Genomic DNA, 20001 nt, shown 5'->3' on the forward strand with positions numbered 1-20001 from the left:
TGTACAATATTATGTAAGTTACAGGTGTACAATATAGTTATTGACAATTTTTAAAGGTTATACTCCATTTGTAGTTATTATAAAATATTAGCTCTATTCCCTGTGTTGTACAATTTATCCTTGTAGCTTATTTTATACCTAATGGTTTGTATTTCTTAATCCCCTACCCCTATATTGCCCCTCCCCGCTTCCCTCTCCCCACTGGTAACCACTAGTTTGTTCTCTATATCTGTGAGTCTGCTTTTTTGTTTTATTCACTAGTTTCTTGTATTTTTCAGATTACACATATAAGTGATATCATATACTATTTGTCTTTCTCCGTTAGACTTATTTCAGTTAACATAATGCCCTCCAAGTCCATCCACGTTGCTGCAAAGGTCAAAATTGCATTCTTTTTTATGACTGAGTAGTATTCCATTGTATATATGTACCACATCTTCTTTATCCATTCATCTGTTGATGGACACATAGGTTGCTTCCAAATCTTGGCAATTCAAATAATTTTATTTATTTGTTTATTTATTTTGGCTGTGTTGGGTCTTCGTTGCTGCACGTGGGCTTTCTCTAGTTGCAGCGAGCAGAGGCTGCTCCTCATTGTGGTGTGCGGGCTTCTCATTGTGGTGTGCGGGCTTCTCATTCTGGTGGCTTCTCTGTGGAGCATGGGCTCTACGCTCGTGGGCTTCAGTAGTTGTGGCGCACGCGCTTAGTTGCTCTGCAGCATGTGGGATCTTCTCGGACCAGGGATCAAACCCATGTCCCCTGCATTGGCAGGTGGATTCTTAACCACTGTGTCACGAAGGAAGTCCCAAATAATTTATTTTAAATGCAGACACACACGTGTGTGTGCAGAGATGATAGTATTATGGTTATGGTTAAAAAACAACAACAACAATCTTTTAGTGCTACATATGTATATACATAAAAAAGATTAGTCATGAGTTGATCATTGTTAAAGCTGGACACTGGGTACATAAAAGTCATTATATTATTCTCTTTACTTTTGTATATATTTAAAAGTTTCCATATAAAATAATTAAAACACAAACACACACATACATACATATAAATATTGTTTGGCTTAAATAATACATGCTGCACTCACCAGACTTCTTAACTTGAGCTGTAATTGGTACTAATCTTCTAGTGTTTTAGAGCATTTGGGACCCTAAGAAATTATCTGCGGCAAACTCCTCGTCTTACAGATGAAGCAGTTGAGTCCCTTTGCTAAACAACACATTACTCATTAAGCCTCATAATCATGTCTCCTAATGTCCTAATCCAGCTTTGCCAGTGATGTCAGGAGGAGAGCGACTAGTTACACCTCCCAGGGTGTCCCCACCCGACTTTATGGAAACACTTTTCCTCTCTTGGACAGTTCTTTCACTCAGCTTAAGTAGGGAAAGATTATAATGTAAAACTTGCTTTATTTCCATCTCTCATCACTTGATTGTGTGGCCATTTCAGTTCTAAGTGTTTGTCACCCTAAAATTTCCAAATAAATGTGCCAGAAGCTGCTGTTTCAGAGACAACTTTGTAAAGCAAGGAATCGTTTGGTAAATAATCTTACCGCTGACATATCATTTTTGGGTAGGTTTTTAAATGGAAATGAAGTTCTACATGACTCTGATGCCATCACCTGTGGCCTGAGGCTTTCTCCTTTTCCAATCAGGGTGTCCTATGGTGATGTGAATTCCTGAATGTTGTCCACTTGGCCCCAAAGAGACTAGTTCCATCTGGAAAAAGAGTCCAATTGTTGGTCTGAGACAGTTACTAGGGTTCCGTTCAATCTTGGACCAAGCAAATTGCAGAGAGGTCAGGCATGGAATTTCAGGGTGAAATGCACCTCCCTCTCTACAACCTTCTCTTCTTGACTTACTTGCCTGTCTATGGGGCTTTTGGGGGAAAGAGAGAGATGGGACAGTTATCCGGGGATCAGACTTTTTTTTTTTTTTTTTTTGCGGTACAGGCCTCTCACTGTTGTGGCCTCTCCCGTTGCGGAGCACAGCCTCTGGGCGCGCAGGCTCAGTGGCCATGGCTCACGGGCCCAGCCGCTCCACGGCATGTGGGATCTTCCCGGACCGGGGCACGAACCCGTGTCCCCTGCATCGGCAGGCAGACTCTCAACCACTGCGCCACCAGGGAAGCCCCAGACTTTTATTAGATTGTTTATAACTGGATTTCTTCCTTTTTCAGATGGGTGAGTCAAACGAAGATATAGACCAAATGTTCAGCAATTTGCTGGGAGAGATGGATCTCCTGACCCAGGTAAATTCCCTTCCTTAACTTTCAAATGAGAAAAAAAATGGGGTTAAATGGGTGTAGGCGAAGGGTATATAGTTGTCCATTGTACTATTTTTTCACCTTCTTGTTTGACATTTTTCAAAGTAAAAAACATTAAAAGAAAAAAATGGGGTTACAGAATTTGATTTGTCAGAATATGACAAGAGCTATCTTTTTAAAAAGACTGGAAATTGACAATATTATATATTCCTGATGTAACAGTGGTGGGGGAGAAAATAAACCTTTTTTCCTGTTTATACCCTTCTGAGTTCAGTTAATTGAATGCCTGGGCCACACATACATTCTATTATGGCAATTTTCATGCTCATCGTGTTCAAATATTTAGCCAGTGGAGGAATTTTCCCCAAGCAAACCTTCCACAACCACTACCACTAAACAATTTCCCCTGCAGTTACCTTTATATAAAGACTAGTCAGCTCATCGCTTTCTGCATAAAGCACTAAAATAAGAATCATCCAGTATTCCTCAATATGATAGGGATCTTAAAGTTTTCTACAAAGTAAATGAAGAATAATCTACGTTTTTTTTAAGTATTTATTTTAGGAAAAATAAATCAATGTTAGTTAGCATCTACTTTATATTCCGTATAAAATTCAAGAAGGTTTAGATTCTATGAAAGAAGAGACAAAATGTGAGACGACAGGCTTAGAGAAAAGGGTGCTGACTAATAACCAGGGAGTGTTAGGATGGAAGCCACATTTCTATAAATCAGAGGACCGTTTTCCTCCCATGAATGGGGAGGGTTTAATGAACATCTGTGGTCTCTTTGTCCATTCACTCACTTCTGCTCCATAGAGGAATGATTATTCTGATTGGTCAGAGTCTGGGATTTTCATAGTTGAGTGTTGTTACTCTAATTCAAGAGTAAGAAGAGGGCCCCTTAGAGTGTCTTGGACCTGCTTTCACTGAAGGCCTTTCTGGGTTTTGATCTTTCTTTATTGCACTCAGGTGAGTGGGGTCACAGGGTTTGCTTGGCTAAAGCTGTGATTGAAGGAGTTCCTTCCTAAAACCGGTTTCCTCTCTCTCCTTTCCCTCTCTCTGTATTTTACTCAAAGCCTGTTATGTTACACATTCATGCATTCATGTTTTGTTAGAGAACTATTTCTAATTTCTGTAAGTAGCCTAGTAAATTATATTCCTGAGAAAAAAATGAGTTGGCAACCCTAATTGTGATGTTATACTTCCCAGTTATAGCATTTAAAAACCAACTAGTTAATGAATTTTTTTGTACTTTCTTTCACTAAATTTTTTTTTGTGGTATTTGCCCTGTAGTTTCTCCATCAACCTCCCTCTTTCTTGGCAATTTTTGCAAGTTCATTCCGGTTTTTAGAATGAATTCTGGAGTTGCAGTCACTTTTCCCTACATTTTATCCTTGATTCTAACTTGATTGGGTTCATTTTTTTTTTTAACTTCTTCTTGATTAATGGCCTTTTTTTTCCTACGTATAACTGATGATATCATTAATTTATTCTCAAACCTATAATGATTGGTTTCCTTCAGAAATTTAAGACATGAACAAGGATATTACTTACCAAGTCAAATTAATATCAAAGAATGTACTCATTGTCATGAAAACATTCACGTTTAAGAACAGGTGAAATCACTTCTCAAACTATGGATGTAAAAATATGTTTAAATATTAGCTTTTAAATCATACAAGCAGTCACTTTATCAATTAGAAAATAATGTTATTTACAAAATTAGTAACTTACTATGGCTTAATTTCTTTTTAACAAGTTTTATTAAATAAGAGTAACAGCATTAACATTTTACTGTGTAATAACAGATTGCATCCTGAAACAGCTCTTATCTTCAAGTGACTAAACAATTCCTTTCTTTGATGTCATAACTTAAATCCTTATGTAGTGTATGTGTCACCATGCTTCATTCCCGGAAAGTTTTTGTTGTCTCTAAAAGTGAACAACCTCATTCTCATCATTTGACCTGTTTTGTTTCAAGATGTACCTTCTAGAATAATTTTTAACTTGTCATTTTTAACTTGTCATAATTTAACTTGTCATTTTCTGTAGGAAAAAAAAATCACCTAAAGCATGTTCAAGTAAGAATACAGTTTTTAGAGAACATATTTAAAGAGAATATGTATAAGCAGCAAATGATTCTTTACTTAATGATTAAAGTGCACTGCAAAAATACTGGTATCATGAATAACTTTGGGGGTTGGGATCCGTTTTCACAGAGTTTAGGAGTCGACACTGTCCCTCCTCCAGAACCTAAACCGTCCAGAGCTGAGTTTAACTACAGTGTGGGGTTTAAGGATTTAAATGGTGAGTATCCTTTCTTTTCTTAAGTAATTTGAAATGATAACAATGACTAAAATCTGTACACAACTGTAATCTGAAAACAAAGTTTAAGGAACTTGGACATCATGACAAGTATAATTTTTAAAGTCCTGGATTTCATTCAGATTGAGTGCTGCCGTTTGGATTGAATTGAGAGGCCAAGAAGATATTTTTGCCTGTAATGAAAAGGAACACTATCCTGTATTTGCTGAAAGTCTCAAAGCTTTCTAATTTTTTTTTTTAAAAAAACAGAGTTTCTTCTTACTCCTAAGCCATTACAGTAATAAGATACAGTAGTATAAGAAAATATTAATAAGGAAATGTCCCTTCAAGGATATTAATGAACTGGCCATTTCATAATGATTGAGAATATATGAATAGATGCTTCAAAATATATTTTAATTAATATATATTTAATATATAATATAGTATATTTGGTCTATTTGACATTTTAGTCCCCTGAAGTTTGTCATATTTTATTAACAAAAATCTCTCTTCCTACTTAGTGCATTGACAATCTTTAGCCCAGGTGCTACTCAAATTACAATGAATCTTGAAGTGATTGCTTCCAAATTAATGAGAATTCACTGCAACTCTTGGAAAAGATTTTCCAAAGACTTGCAGTGCCAACCAAAAGAATAAAGAACAAAATAATAGAGAAGCCTAGTTACAGAAATCCAGAGTTCCAAGTTTTATTTCCATCACTCACTGGGTTCCTTTGCTTCTGTCATTTTCAGTAAGTTTTAGATTAAACCTTAAGGTTCGAATAACTGTATCTTGATAAATTATAGTACATCTCTTCTGATTTCCTCTTTTTCCCACCCGCTTTTCTATCTTCCATATAAACTTATTATTTCTGTCAGTCGTTTCCACTGCAACATGGAATGATGGTAACATTCATGAAGTTTCAGAAAACCAACACACTTTTGTCAAATTATGACGTTAATAGAGAACATATACTTGCATATATGAACAGTGCAGATTTGCCTGACACACTCATAACAGCTGAATAATCAGTTCCATTAAAATTTAATCAGTAATTTAGTTGTAGTAAGCTCAACTAATGCTTTCGAAGCACTTATTACCTTGTATCAAAAAATTACTGAAAATGTCAGAATGCAAGAAACCCAGCAATACATAAACATAGTCATGTTAAAAGACACTAACAAGAAACTCGTGCCATTAAGGAGACAAGACCATTAAAAAAGTACTGATATGTACTGAAAGTTAAATTTGTTGGGAATTACAATAGGAATAGATTTTTTTTTTCTACTGTCTTCCCTTAAAACATCGCTTAAAATGAGTCAAAAAATACTTCACCCAAAGTTATTTGGAGAGTTAACGATAAACTTCTGAACAGAATCCCCAATTCTTTATCACTCAATCCCATACCAATATGTTGAGGATTATAATTTGCTTTGGAAATTGTTACTATATGTGTTACTGTGGGAATTTTGTCCCTAAAATTTTTATAAAGGATTAAAATCATTTGCTGTGTGTCTACAGTCACAATGTAATTGATGACACTAGAAAATTAGGAATATGCTTCATTAGGTCTACACATATTTTCTCTGAGATTTTTAAAATTTCACTTAATTTGATGAAAAGCTATATGCAAAACAGCGGTGGCTTAGAAGGAAAATGCTTTTTACCTGGTTAAGAGATCCAAACTCAGTCCCAGTGCTGTACATAGAACTATTGGCATTAACGTAATATGCTATATGGTGTTTATGCTGATGATGTTTGGCAGTAAATGATTTCACCATGCTTTCTGCTCATTTGTTTCTGAGAGGGCTTCATTTCCCCTGCCCGCATTTCCTCAATCCAGTTCACGCTGCACACAGCAGATAGAATTCTCCCCCTCATGATCACTTCCACCTTGCCCATACTTTGTTCATCACACTCACCATCCGGTGACTGCCTGATGGACAAAGTGCTGTAGCAACGCGACTCACGGCCACGGCTCCCCGTATGCCACGTGGTCTAATCAGCTTTCAGGATCCCGGGTCTTATCTCCACAGTAATCTCTCACGTGGAAGAAATTCCAGTGAAAATCGTCCTCCCTCACCCTCACTCTGAAAATTCGGGTATGCCCTTTCCTTTAAGAGTTAACTCCCAGCTCACTGTCTTATGAAGTCTTTACCACTTAATCCCAATTAAAAAAATTTTTTTTTTCATTCCTTAACCCCCTTGGTGCTTTATTTCCTGCTATTAAATATTTATCATTAACTGCTCTTTCTGTGACGTGAGAGTTCCTATAGTTGGATGGTGTGCCCACAGAAACTCTGCCCTCACCCCAAGTCTCAAGGCGTATTAAATAAATCCCAGTTGGTGGAGACCTACTTTCTTCCAAGTATATTTATCAGTGGTGCTCTGTCTGCCCTCCCAAGACCTGGGGAGAATTTTCCAGCCTCTCCCCTCCCCTACTTTCTAAAACGCTAAGATCTTGCACGAGAATGTACAAGAATTCTCTACTTAGGCATCTAATCAGGTGCTTGGAGTTGACTTTATAGCTGGCCTGTGAGGTCCCAATGTAGGGAAGACATTCCCCCATTATTTTTCTTTTCTCTTCTTTCTTTCTCTTTTTTTTTTTTTTTGGAGGGAAGTGATTTTTTTTAGCTTTTTTTTTAAGGTTTTTTTAAGTTAATTAATTATTTTTTTTGGCTGTGTTGGGTCTTCATTGCTGTGCACGGGCTTTCTTTAGTTGTGGTGAGCAGGGGCTTGTTGCGGAGCACGGGCTCTAGGTGCGCGGGCTTCAGTAGTTGTGGCGCATGGGCTTAGTTGCTTTGTGGCACGTGGGATCTTCCCGGACCAGGGATCAAACCCGTGTCCCCTGCATTGGCAGGTGGATTCTTAACCACTGCACCACCAGGGAAGTCCCAACTGAGGTTTAATTGACAAAATTGTAAGATATCTAAAGTGTACAGTGTGATGATTTGGTGTGCATATACATTGTGAAAGGATTTCCCCCATCAAGTTAGTTAACACATCTATCACCTCATCTATTCTTTTTTTTTTTTTAGTGAGAACATTTAAGTTCTACTCTTTCAGCAAAGTTCAATGATACCATACAGTGTTATCAACTGTAGTCATCATGTTATACTTAGATCCTCAGACCTTACTCGCCTTATAACTGAAAGTTCATACCCTTTTACCAACCTCTTCCTATTTCCCCCACCCCAGCCCCTTGCAACCAGTACTCAAATGTACTCTTTAAAATGACCTTCGTTAAGTTTTTCTAGGTGCAAATTGTTGTCTTGACCACTAACGTGATTTTCCCTATCAGAGTCCTTAAATGCACTGGAAGACCAAGATTTAGATGCTCTCATGGCGGATCTGGTAGCAGACATAAGAGAAGCTGAGCAGAGGACAATCCAGGCCCAGAAAGAGTCCTCTCAGAGCCGACCTCATTCAGCATCTCTGGATATACCAAGTTTCAGTGGTGCAGCCTCTCTTGGTTACACAGCAAATGTTGCTGCACCGAGTATTAGCCAATATGAGGATGACTTACCTCCTCCACCAGCTGATCCCATGTTAGACCTTCCTTTGCCACCACCCGCTCCTGAACCTCTCTCTCAGGTAAGTCCATGGGGTCAGGACTCTTGACCTCTGCTACCCAAGATCTCTGACCTTCTTCAGAGTGGCGGTTACATTTAAGTTTGTACGCCCAGAGCTCTGAGACTCTAAGAAACAAGAATCCCAGATGTGTTCATTGCAAAGCCAGAGTCTCCGTAAAAGGACACATTGGTGTGTATCAAGGACATATTAGGGCCATATTCAGGAATCGTTATAGTTTGGCTAAAATCTGTATTTGTATGCAACTTTCCCTGATAATACTCAACCTTTTGGGGTCATGTTTTATTAACTTGGTATGAACTGTGGAAGTGATGTATACATTTCTGTGTCCCTGGTCCTAGTCCAGTACATAAAGAATAGAAGGCATTCCTTACATATTTCAGAATTGTACTAAATGGAATTTTGCTGAATTCGGCAGCCGTATTCAGTAGGGCAAAGATATCTGTGTATCACGTGTAAGGTCATAGTTGGGAGGGGCGTTATGGGGCGGGTAGGTGATGAATGCTTGATATTAATAGATTTCCGGGAAGTTCATATTGTCATTACGTGGGACGTTAACTCATATCTCTCATCCATGCAAGAAGAGCGCTTTAAGGATTTTTCTTAGAGTAAGCCACTTTAAAAATATCTTACAGTAAGAACCTAGCTCTATTTCCTGTGGCTCCTGCATTCGTTGTACTGGGTGATGATCAGTATTCATAAATACGACCCTAGTAACCCTGAAAGGCCCTACAATGCCTTTTGAATGAACAAATATGAAATATAAATCAAATATTAAATCCTATTCATTGCTCTATTATGTGATTATTGTATAAAAATTATTTGAAAATCGGTGATCCATATAGAGCAGAGGCTCTTTTCCCCCCAATTTTATTGAGATATAATTGACATATAGTATTGTACAGATTTAAGGCATACAACATGATGATCAGATACACATATACTGAGAAATGATTACCATAGCGAGGTTAGTTAACACCTTCATCACCTCATATAATTACCTTTTTGTTGTGCATATGGTGAGAACATATAAGATCTACTCTCTAAACAAGTTTATAATACAGTACTGTTAACTGTAGTCACCACGCTGTACTTTAGATCCCCAGAGCTTATTCATGTTATAACTGGAGGTTTGTACCCTTTGGCCAACATCGCCCTATTTCCTCTGTCCCCAGCCTCTGGCAACCACCATTCAACTCTCTGTTTCTATGAGTTCAGCTTTTTTAGATTCTCACATATAAGTGAGATCATACACTATTTGTCCTTCTCTGTCTGACTTATCTCATTTAGTGTAATGCCCTCAAGTTTCATCCATGTTGTCACAAACAGCATGATTTCCTTTTCTCGTGGATAAATAATATTCCATTGTATATCTGCACCACATCTTCTTTATCCCTTCATCATCAACAGATACTGAGGTTGCTTCCATGTCTTGGCTGCTGTGAATAGTGCTGCCACGGACATGGGAGTGTAGATCTCTTCAAGATATTGATTTCATTTCCTTTGGGTAGATACCCAGGAGTGGAATTGCTGGATCATATGGTAGTTCTATTTGTAAGTTTTTGAGGAACTGCCTTACTGTTTTCCGTAGCAGCTGCACCAATTTTACATTCCCACCAACAGTGCACAAAGGTTTCCATTTCTTCACTTCCTCACCAACACTTTTTTTTTTTTTTTGCGGTACAAGGGCCTCTCACTGTCGTGGCCTCTCCCGTTGCAGAGCACAGGCTCAGGACGCGCAGGCTCAGCGGCCATGGCTCACGGGCCCAGCTGCTCCGCGGCATGTGGGATCTTCCCGGACCGGGGCACGAACCCGTGTCCCCTGCATCGGCAGGCGGACTCTCAACCACTGTGCCACAAGGGAAGCCCTCGCCAACACTTTTTATCTCTTGTCTTCGATAACAGCCATTCTAAAGAGCAGAAGCTCTTAATATAGGGTCCATGAAGAGGTCAAGGAGTCTGTGATTCCCAGCTGTCTGCAAAGTCAATGCATATGTGAAGCTTTATGGGCTTCATTGCTTTAAACATATTCCTAAAGGGGTTTGTGGCTCAAAAAATATATAAGAACTACTGGTATAAGAAGATATATGTCTGCTTTGGGCTCATAAAATATTTCACTCTCTTTTCTGCCTGCTCATGTGTTTGTCAGTAGTTTGTTGTGGTTTTTTTGGGGTTTTTTTGTGAATTATAAGTTTAAGTTTGATTGGGGAAGATAAGGACCCTTTAGGAATCTAATAAAAACTAAGAATCCCAGAAAACACATACTAATTCAAAAGAATGTGTATAATTTCAGGAAGTGCTCAAATCCCTTGAGATTCACCTATAGATTCCTCAGGTTAGACCCAATTTTGAACCAAACAGAGATTTTTGCAGACTAAATATGTGAAACTCTGAGTCATCATTTCATCTTTTAAGTTACTATTCCTAAGATATAAAGGGTGACTGTCTTCTGTATCTCCAGGTTGAAGATTTCTGTTACAGTTACTTAAAGTTTGAAAATCAATCATATGAAATTTGGTGCCCTGTATAACACAGCCTTCTGTCAATATAAAGTGACTAAGACACTAACGATGGCAAGGGTACTTACTCCCTGGTGTTATTTAATGGACTGTGTTGAATGTCTTGTCATTTTACAGGAAGAAGAAGAAGCCCAGGCCAAGGCTGATAAAATCAAGCTAGCGTTGGAAAAACTGAAGGAGGCCAAGGTCAAGAAGGTAAATTATGAATCACTTTTGCGTGGGGCAGTCAAATTAATGACTTTTTATTATGCTTAAGCCTAAAAAAGATTTTAACTTCAAGTGGTGCTTTCCAATGAGTTGTAGTTTTTTAAATTTAAGGACAAAGAGAAATGATTCTTTTAATGACCTCGCTTGACTCATTGGTGATTGATAAATAGGGGACCTGCGTTAGTGTAAATATGGAGGTTTCCAAGTCTCTACCCCCAGGGCTCCCTCCCCTAAGGATGCACTCTGGGTTCTGCTCACTCTTGGGTAATGGCAGGTGGCGCCCCCTTCTGGGGGCGAGTTGGCGAGTCAACTGGGTCAGAGTTCAGCTTCTAGTGGCATCACCTCATTTCCACGATGGCTTTTTTTGCATTTTATATACCCCCTGAGGCAGCCCCCAGCCTGCCCTGGATGTCCAAGTTCTCTCCTGAAATACTAAATGTTCTTTTGGCTAGAGCTGTGTGTTCAAAGTTGGCGTAGGTTTTGAGTGACCTGCCTCGACCCTATTGTCCCAATAAGCCTGTAATTTATTGTGCTTTTTCTGTAGAGCATAGGTTTTTCTGGAGACACATATATTGTGTTATATCAGAGACACATGTATTTAAGCTCAGGAGAAGCATCTACCTAATAATAAAGTGTTAACAATAGTTAGTTAGGTAAATTAAGAGAAAGATAAACAGTCTCACTTCGACTCCTGAAGCATATACCGTGGCTGAGAGTCGTTAAGAACTTTTTGCTTACAGTTGGGTGAATTATTCTTTTCATACAGGGCATTAGATTTTATGTTCCTGCAGCACCTCTCATGGTTCCTTGAATGAAGGATTTCAGTACATGTTGATCGATATTTAATAAATATTCCTTGACTACTCCAGGATCCAGACTTCCAAGGTTCATCTATGAGAATTTTTTCAGGTCATTCTGGTTCCATTCATTTCAGGCATGCATGAACCTTTTTATCATTTTTCTTCCCCATTCTCTATGTATGATTGCATTCTGTGGTCGGTATTGAACTGATACATCCTCGGCTGCCTTCTCCCCCCTTGTCCTCACTCTGTGAACACCTGGTTAAATCCAGCCTGGGCCTTCAGTGCTGCCTGAGCTTCCAAGTCCAGTCTCTCTCCCACGAACCTAGAAAACTACTTCCACCTTGTCCTCTCTCTGAAAATCTCCAATACCTCCTTCCTCTCCCACATTTTCTCAGCCCATTGCACTGAGAAGTAGAAGCAATCCAAAGAAAGGTTCTACAAGCCCCCAACACATTTGCCTCCCTACCCGCCTGCACTTGTGGCAGGTGGTCCATGGTCTTTCCTGCTCCTGTGCATGGACTGCCATGTTTCTAAGACCAGTCCCCCTCGTGTGATTCTCTTCCCACCTCTTTTCTTGTCCCTCCTCTGCTCAAGGATGTCCCCCCACACACACACAGTAAAGCCCAAATCCTCACAACGACATCAAGTCCCTGCATGATCTGGTTGCCAGCCCTCTCCCTCACCCTCTGTTCTAGCTTACTGGTCTCACTGCTGCTCCACAGATGTTCCAGGCATGCCTCTGCCTCGGGACCTTTGTGCCTTGCGGTCCCCCTGCCTGGAGAGCTCTTCCCCAGATTCCAGTGGGTTCTCTCTGTCCCTCACTAGGTCTGGTCACCTGTTCAGTGCCATGCACACACACACCCCTGACATCCCTTACCTTCCCCCTGCTTTCCTTCCTCCCCGTACAGCGTACTGTCCAGATTACTTGTTTATCCTGTTTAATGCCTACCTCCCCTCCCCAACCCCAGGGAAGCTCCTCCAGGGAGTTTTGTGTTTTCTTTACCGATGCATCCTCATCTCATAGAACAGGTGCTGGGGGTACAGAGAGGTGAACCAGTCAGGTGAGGTCCCTGCCTGTGTAGAGTTCACTTCTAGCTGGGGAGAGAAGTGCTATGAAGAAAATAAAGCTGGAAGGAGTGATACTGCCCAAGGGAATCTTTTTTTTTTTAATTGAGGTAGCATTGGTTTATAACGTTATGTAAGTTTCATGTGTACATTCTTATATTTCTGCTTCTGTATACCCTAGAGTGTGCTCACCACCCAAAATTTAGCTTCCATCCGTCACCATACTGTTGATCCCTTTACCTCTTGAGCAGCAGGGAAAATGGGAGGAGCTGAGGGCAGAAAGGCAGGTGGGGTCACAGGGTCTCACAGGTCTGACGAAGAGTTTGGAACATATTGTCAGTGCAGTGGGAAAGCATTTGGCCGCACCATGCGGCATGCGGGATCTTAGCTTCCTGTCCAGGGATTGAGCCTGTGGCCCCTGCAGTGGAAGCGCAGAGTCCTAACCACTGGACCTCCAGGGAAGTCCTCATATGAGGGTTTTTAACAAGGGATAATATATGATTTTTAAAGATCGTAGTGGCCATTGTGTGGAAAGTGGATTGTAGGGGAAGGGATGAGAGCAGGGTGACCTGTTTCATAGCCGTCTCTCTAGCACAAGACCTCACTGTAGATAAACATGTACTGAACCAAATTACAAATGGATGGCAGGGGAAGATGGGCTGTCTTCGGTTGCCGACTTTCCCTTTGGAGATAAAAAGATAAGAGAAAATGAGTAAAAATACAATTCATAATTATTTCAACTATGTTAAACCACTGGGTGGTTTATAAAATGGGGGCCACGTTGGAGATACTCTCAGAGGATAAATGAAAAGAGAAGTTGGTTCTTAGATTAAAAGGTAGAACCCGGGACTTCCCTGGTGGCGCAGTGGTTAAGAATCCACCTGCCAAGGCAGGGGACATGGGTTTGATCCCTGGTCTGGGAAGATCCCACATGCCACAGAGCAACTAAGCCCATGTGCCACAGCTACTGAGCCCGCACGCTGCAACTACTGAAGCCCGTGGGCCTAGAGCCCGTGCTCCGCAACAGGAGAAGCCACCACAAGGAGAGCCCGTGCACCGCAACGAAGAGTAGCCCCCGCTCGCTGCAACTAGAGAAAGCCTGAGTGCAGCAACGAAGCCCCAACGCAGACAAAATAAATAAATGCATTTTTTAAAAATATAAAAAATAAGGTAGAACAACTAGCATATTTGGCCAGTTTGCTTAACTGGAGATGAAGAGAACAAGGAGGAGAAAGCAGTGTTTCCACAGAACTTTGCCATAATTTAGTTGAGGTGAATTGTAACAGTAGCAAAAAGCACCACCTGCCTCTAGTCAACAAAGCAGATGTGAAACAGAAGCAGTTCTGATCAGTGGGAGAGGAAAGAAAATTAAGAAGCTAAGGTGTATATTTTTTCTGACTTAGGACCCTCCAGACTTATTTCTAAAAACAAAAGGCTGTGTGGCACAGAACATCAAAAAAAAAAAACTGAGTCATACTCATCCATTAATAAAGTAACTAAGATGTACTAACACATAAGCTACAACATGTTTTATAAAGGATGGAATCAAGTTTATCTGAAGTACTTTGCCCTCAAGTATTCTGTGGGGTGTTGACATCACTTTGGATCACGAAGAACGATGTACACAGTTTGTGTTGCAAAGCTGTTGGAACTGGAAACAGAATCGGATTCACTCATTGATTTTGTTTCCTTGTTTTAAAGCTCTGTGACACAGGAGACCAATTCCACTTGTAAATTTTATCATAGAAGCAAAAATGTATTTATTGCAAATGATTTAGGGCTGGGATAATTTTGTATTTATTAGTTTGCAAAAGAAAAAGAAGAAATGATAAAAACCATTAAATCTTTACTATGATGGATTAGAAAGCGGAAGTTTTTTCATGCTTGAGTCATTTTACTCTATATCATATGGTGTTGGTATGAAAAGTACTCAGCTTGCTAATCGCCTAACTGTGACTTAGGGTGTCATGTGTTGGTATATAGCTACTCTTCAGCTTGTAAATGTGAAGAAAGCTGTGAAGAAGACTAAATATGATTTCTTCTTGCTAAAAGTCATCAGCCTTCTCTCGTTTTTTTTCCCCCTAAGTTTTATAATTGTGGACATTGGTAACTACATATGGATTAAATTTAGTTTGCAATTTCTGCCAAAAAAACCCCCAACCCTTTCATAATTGCATCATTGTCAAATTATGTGATTTAGTTTTTTTCTCTCTTTGAAAGCAAAACACCAAGCTATGTTTTATTTTCTCAAGAATTCCTAAGCAAGAATGAAATGTGGTCAAACATCACTGATTTTTTCATCAGGAAGATTGTCTTCTGAATCCTAACACTGGTAGTGTTTCTTAGGACGTATAACTACTTTATAGCAATATTCCTCAGCTGAGAGCAGCAGGCATGCCTTCCACAGAAAATAAGCCATGGTCATTCCACTATTTGAGGCATTTCTGTTTTCCACACAACCATCCACGTCTGATTTCTCTGGTCAGATGAATGGGTCTTTGACATTGTAGTAGTTGGGCCTATTGTTTCATTATTTTATTTTATTTTTTTAAATAAATTTATTTATTTTTGGCCGCATTGGATTTTCGTTGCTGCATGTGGGCTTTCTCTAGTTGCTGTGAGCCGGGGCTACCCTTCCTTGCGGTGCATGGGCTTCTCATTGCGGTGGCTTCTCCTGTTGCGGAGCATGGGCTCTAGGTGCACAGGCTTCAGTAGTTGTGGCACACAGGCTCAGTAGTTGTGGCTTATGGGCTCTAAAGTGCAGTCTCAGTAGTTGTGGCACATGGACTTAGTTGCTCTGTGGTATGTGGGAACTCCCAGACCAGAGGTTCCCCACTGAACCCCTGTCCCCTGCATTGGCAGGCGGATTCTTAACCACTGCGCCACCAGGGATGTCCTGGGCCTGTTGTTTTAAATACATCAAAAGATGTACATACAGGGACTTCCCTGGTGGCGCAGTGGTTAAGAATCCGCCTGCCAGTGCAGGGGACACGGGTTCGAGCCCTGGACCTGGAAGATCCCACATGCCCCGCGGAGCAACTAAGCCTGTGTGCCACAACTACTGAGCTTGTGCTCTAGAGCCCGTGAGCCACAACTATGGAGCCCGTGTGCCACAACTACTGAAGCCTGCATGCCTAGAGTCCATGCTCCGCAACAGGAGAAGCCACCACAATGAGAAGCCCACGCACGGCAATGAAGACCCAACACAGCCAAAAATAAATAAATAAATTTATTTTTTTAAAAAAAGATGAACATACAACGAAAACAACTGTCCAACTAGACCTTTCTGGGCTACAGGTTTTCAAGGGAAAAAAAGTATTCTTTGGACAAGCCTGGAATAATGGTCTCATTTGAATGGTTCCAGGAGCAGGAAATGCACCTTTATTGCCCTGATGTCTGCATTTGAGTCTTAGGTGTGCAAGTGTGGGAAGAGCAGATACTAGGTGTGCTTCGACTTGTGGTCCTTGCCTGCTCTTCGTCCAGATTCTTATCACCATCCACACCCTTGGTTGCTCTCAGTAACTCTGCACAGAAATCCACAGGAATTGCATTCTTCACTGTTAACTACACACTGTCTTCAAGATCCAGTTGGGTGGGAGTGGGACCAGAGGGGCAGTTTCCCTGCTGCTCAGAATCTAACCCAAACTTTGGGGGAAGGAAGAAATGTTACCACTTGTATGACCTCTCTCTTCACTCCATCTAAACACTTTTTAAAAATAATGATGAGCCTCATATGTGAATAACCAGGACCAACCTTAGACAGACAGAATAGGCAGAACTTGTCTCTAACTATCTCATGCTTCTCTTTTCAAGTTAGAATAGAAGTTTAAGCAAGAGTGTCAGGGGGTTCTGGTTGACGATGTTGCTTCTGGGAATTCTCTGCTGGCAGCCTGTGGAGTAAGTGCAGGCACTGCAGGCTGGAGTTTGGGCAGGGATGGTCTGGAAAGGGAAAGGCAGCCCTTCCTTCCCGTGTGGCACTCAAAGATGGACTCTAACTAGAGCTAACTCCCACTTAATCAGGGAGGATCAGTGATCTTGGCAAAGAATAAAATAAGAACGTAGATCTTCCCAGAAGGAGTTATGGAAAATCTTCCCTTAAACATAAGTGTCTAATAAATGTGGGCTTCATGGGCACATTTCCACTGTTCCTTTTGAAGACTGGATAGATAGCACCGTTATAACCTGTAGCACTCATAACTAACAACTGCCGGAATTAAAAATATGCTACAGGGCTTCCCTGGTGGTGCAGTGGTTGACAGCCCGCCTGCCGATGCAGGGGACGTGGGTTTGTGCCCCGGTCCGGGAGGATCCCACGTGCCGCGGAGCGGCTGGGCCCTTGAGCCATGGCCGCTGAGCCTGCGCGTCCGGAGCCTGTGCTCCCCAACGGGAGAGGCCACGGCAGTGAGAGGCCCGCGTACCGCAAAAAAAAAAAAAAGCTACAAATACACAGGTATCAAAGAAAATCCAAACCCTAGCTGATTAGTTGTTGAATTAATTCTGTTATGTTACATCAGAATCATGGTCTCTCTTAGGGATCAGAAGTTTTAATAACCTTGACAAGTTGTCTGGGAAAAATCAGTGAAATCCTGTGCCCTTAGGAGTAAATTCTCACACCAAACCGTCCAGATTAGGAATAAGGTAGCTACCAATTTGACTGTGAACTCAATGCAGTAAATTTTTTTTTAATCAAATGAAAAGTGCATTAGGTCACTCATTGGCCTGCATGCCTCCATAATAGCGCTTTCTCAGTCTACATTGATCTGGCTTAGTCCGCCTCTAATCTCAAACGTGTCCTGCTGGGACACCACCTGCCTCTCGATAAGACCCCTCGGTGACGCTGTCACTCTGCAACTTCCGACCTTCAGAGAATTGTAGATTAACCAACTTGGTCTTAACCTGTGTCATAGAAGTCTCGGGTTGCATGAAATGGGACCCAACTCCAGCTAAGCAGGACAGAAGAATTTATTACAAAGGTACCGGCACGGCTTTCAGCTAAGCAACGCTTCTGGGCTCTGAGGTGAACCGGAAGAAGTAACAGAAAGATGTCAGGGAGGCCGGCAGGCAGCACTTCTTGGGTTGTGTTCGTTTTCTCTCTCCCTCACCAGGATGCAGAGTCTCTGAAAGCCGGGCAGGGACTTCACTTATTGTGTATTTATTTCTGTTTTTGTGAACTGGTTTCTCTACGTTTATATTCCTGGCACCTTAAACAAGTGCTTGGCATATGAGTGAGTTTGTGGGACACCTTCTTACTTAAATTCGCAGAAGAGATAGGAACATTGAAACCTTAACCTCAGTGGGTGGCCTTCTACAGTTGCTTGAATTTACTGGCTGCCCTGTGGCTTTATCCTCAGCTCGTTGTCAAGGTGCACATGAATGATAACAGCACGAAGTCACTGATGGTGGATGAGCGGCAATTAGCCCGAGATGTTCTAGACAACCTTTTTGAGAAAACCCATTGTGACTGCAATGTGGACTGGTGTCTTTATGAAATATATCCAGAACTACAAATCGGTAAGTCCCAGTTCCAGCAATTGGCTGTACTCCAAAAAACCTGTGAGTTTGCTTTATTATGGGTTTTGGTCTATTGCGAAGAAGAGTTTGGTTCAAGGCTATCAAGACTCCCCCTGCATCACTTCCCTTAGGTCAGGTTCAGTGCTTGCCTCTTCATTTATCTGTGGCAGAGACTCGGATTGGAGCAGGTGGCCAGACCTTGGGGAATGTAAGCATTATTGCTGCTACTTCTCTAGCAGATCCGAAAGGGAAAGAAAGTGACAGGAGGATACTTCTTACCGCATGATTAGCAAGCTGAGCAGATAGTCGGAGAGCCTGGGTGTCTGTCAGCCGATGTCTCTTTAAAGTTTACTTCTTTATACTCTAGGGTAACTCTGCCGCGGGCCTCACATCACTGCCCGCTCACTCAATGTCTGACACTTTGTCTAGTGGAAGAGGCTCAGCCCGGAAGAGCAAAGGACAGTGGATAGACGTTGATTGAGTTTTTTTTAAAAAGCTAAAAAGCAATTAAAGAAATACTCTGTTACTTCTCATTCTTAATACCACTCATAGAACAATTGTCTCCTGGGAGAGCCTGTTGGAATACAGAAATACATGTTTTAGAAGCTTTGGGTACACATCTTTCTGGAGGAAGTGGTCTGCACAGAAATAACCTCTTGAAGTTTTCTTCAACTCTGTGAGTCAAATAGAGAATTGAAAGCTCTCTAAAGGAAGGTTTAGGGTTGGTTCCGAAATATATTGTTTTTTAGCATTTTAGGGAGTGATGTTTTATAGTACTCATCACTTATCTCACAGTTTCTCACAATTTCATTCAAAGTTGTTTACCCAATTATTGCTTAATTGGCCTCCTTCCATATAGGATGTTGCCTCCACCTGGGGCTATTTAAAATAGTCAAAAATTCTAACATGAAATAAAGAGCAATGGCTGACCATTATCGCTACATTGTAGGTTCATCTGCCATGTTTTTAATGGAAAATAAGTTGAAGACCTGAGACTGAAGAATACACATAATAGAGATGTTACAGTGTGACATCATGTAAGAATTAGGAATTTCTAGAAACTGATGAGAAGTATGAAGCATTGTGTTAACTCAACACCAGCTTATTTCTCTGTTGGAAACCCTGATGTCTTGGGTCTGAAAGAATGCTTTTCCTTGTTTTATCAGAAAGGTTTTTTGAAGACCATGAAAATGTTGTTGAAGTCTTATCAGACTGGACAAGAGACACAGAAAATAAAGTGCTGTTTTTGGAGAAGGAGGAAAAATACGCTGTATTTAAAAACCCCCAGGTAAGATAACTTGTATATTGTTAAACCATATAAAATATCCAATTTTTAATGTCACCTGGGTACTCACCAGCTCATTCATCATCTCACAAAATATCACAAATGTATTCCTTTCAAAGAAACACAAACAACTCTTAGGCCATACGTAAACTAAGAGCCCCTTGAAGGATTCAGAGAGAAAATAATCCATTTTGTTTCTTTTGATTCAGCATCCAAAATATACCTCTTTGTTGACTTATCCTCCTCTTCTGTCCTTATAGCTCGTTGGCTACATTAATCCAATATATGTGACGCACTCTGAGCCATTAACACTTCATAGTTTAAAGATACCCTTTTCTTTGTTGTTCATATTTGGTGCTTATGGATGTCGGGATAAGTCAAGAGAGCGCCTGGAAAATGTACAACTCTACGTACAGTCTACAAAATAAAAAGT

General features: G+C 40.8%; 1 protein-coding gene across 2 annotated transcripts in view; it reads left to right on the forward strand.

Moving 5' to 3' along the window:
• Positions 1 to 20001, forward strand: part of APBB1IP (amyloid beta precursor protein binding family B member 1 interacting protein) — a 103132-nt gene that overhangs the window by 40780 nt on the left and 42351 nt on the right. The window contains exons 3-8 of one of the 2 annotated variants that reach the window (XM_030837022.2): positions 2194 to 2265; positions 4500 to 4587; positions 7889 to 8181; positions 10815 to 10892; positions 18124 to 18283; positions 19450 to 19571. In XM_030837022.2, the coding sequence (XP_030692882.1) occupies positions 2194 to 2265; positions 4500 to 4587; positions 7889 to 8181; positions 10815 to 10892; positions 18124 to 18283; positions 19450 to 19571 (813 nt within the window). Of the gene's footprint in view, positions 1 to 2193; positions 2266 to 3180; positions 3250 to 4499; positions 4588 to 7888; positions 8182 to 10814; positions 10893 to 18123; positions 18284 to 19449; positions 19572 to 20001 lie in introns of those variants that run through there. The other variant, XM_060293200.1, reaches the window with a different exon arrangement.

Source organism: Globicephala melas, chromosome 2 (genome assembly GCF_963455315.2).
Source record: "Globicephala melas chromosome 2, mGloMel1.2, whole genome shotgun sequence".
Lineage (NCBI taxonomy): Eukaryota > Metazoa > Chordata > Mammalia > Artiodactyla > Delphinidae > Globicephala > Globicephala melas.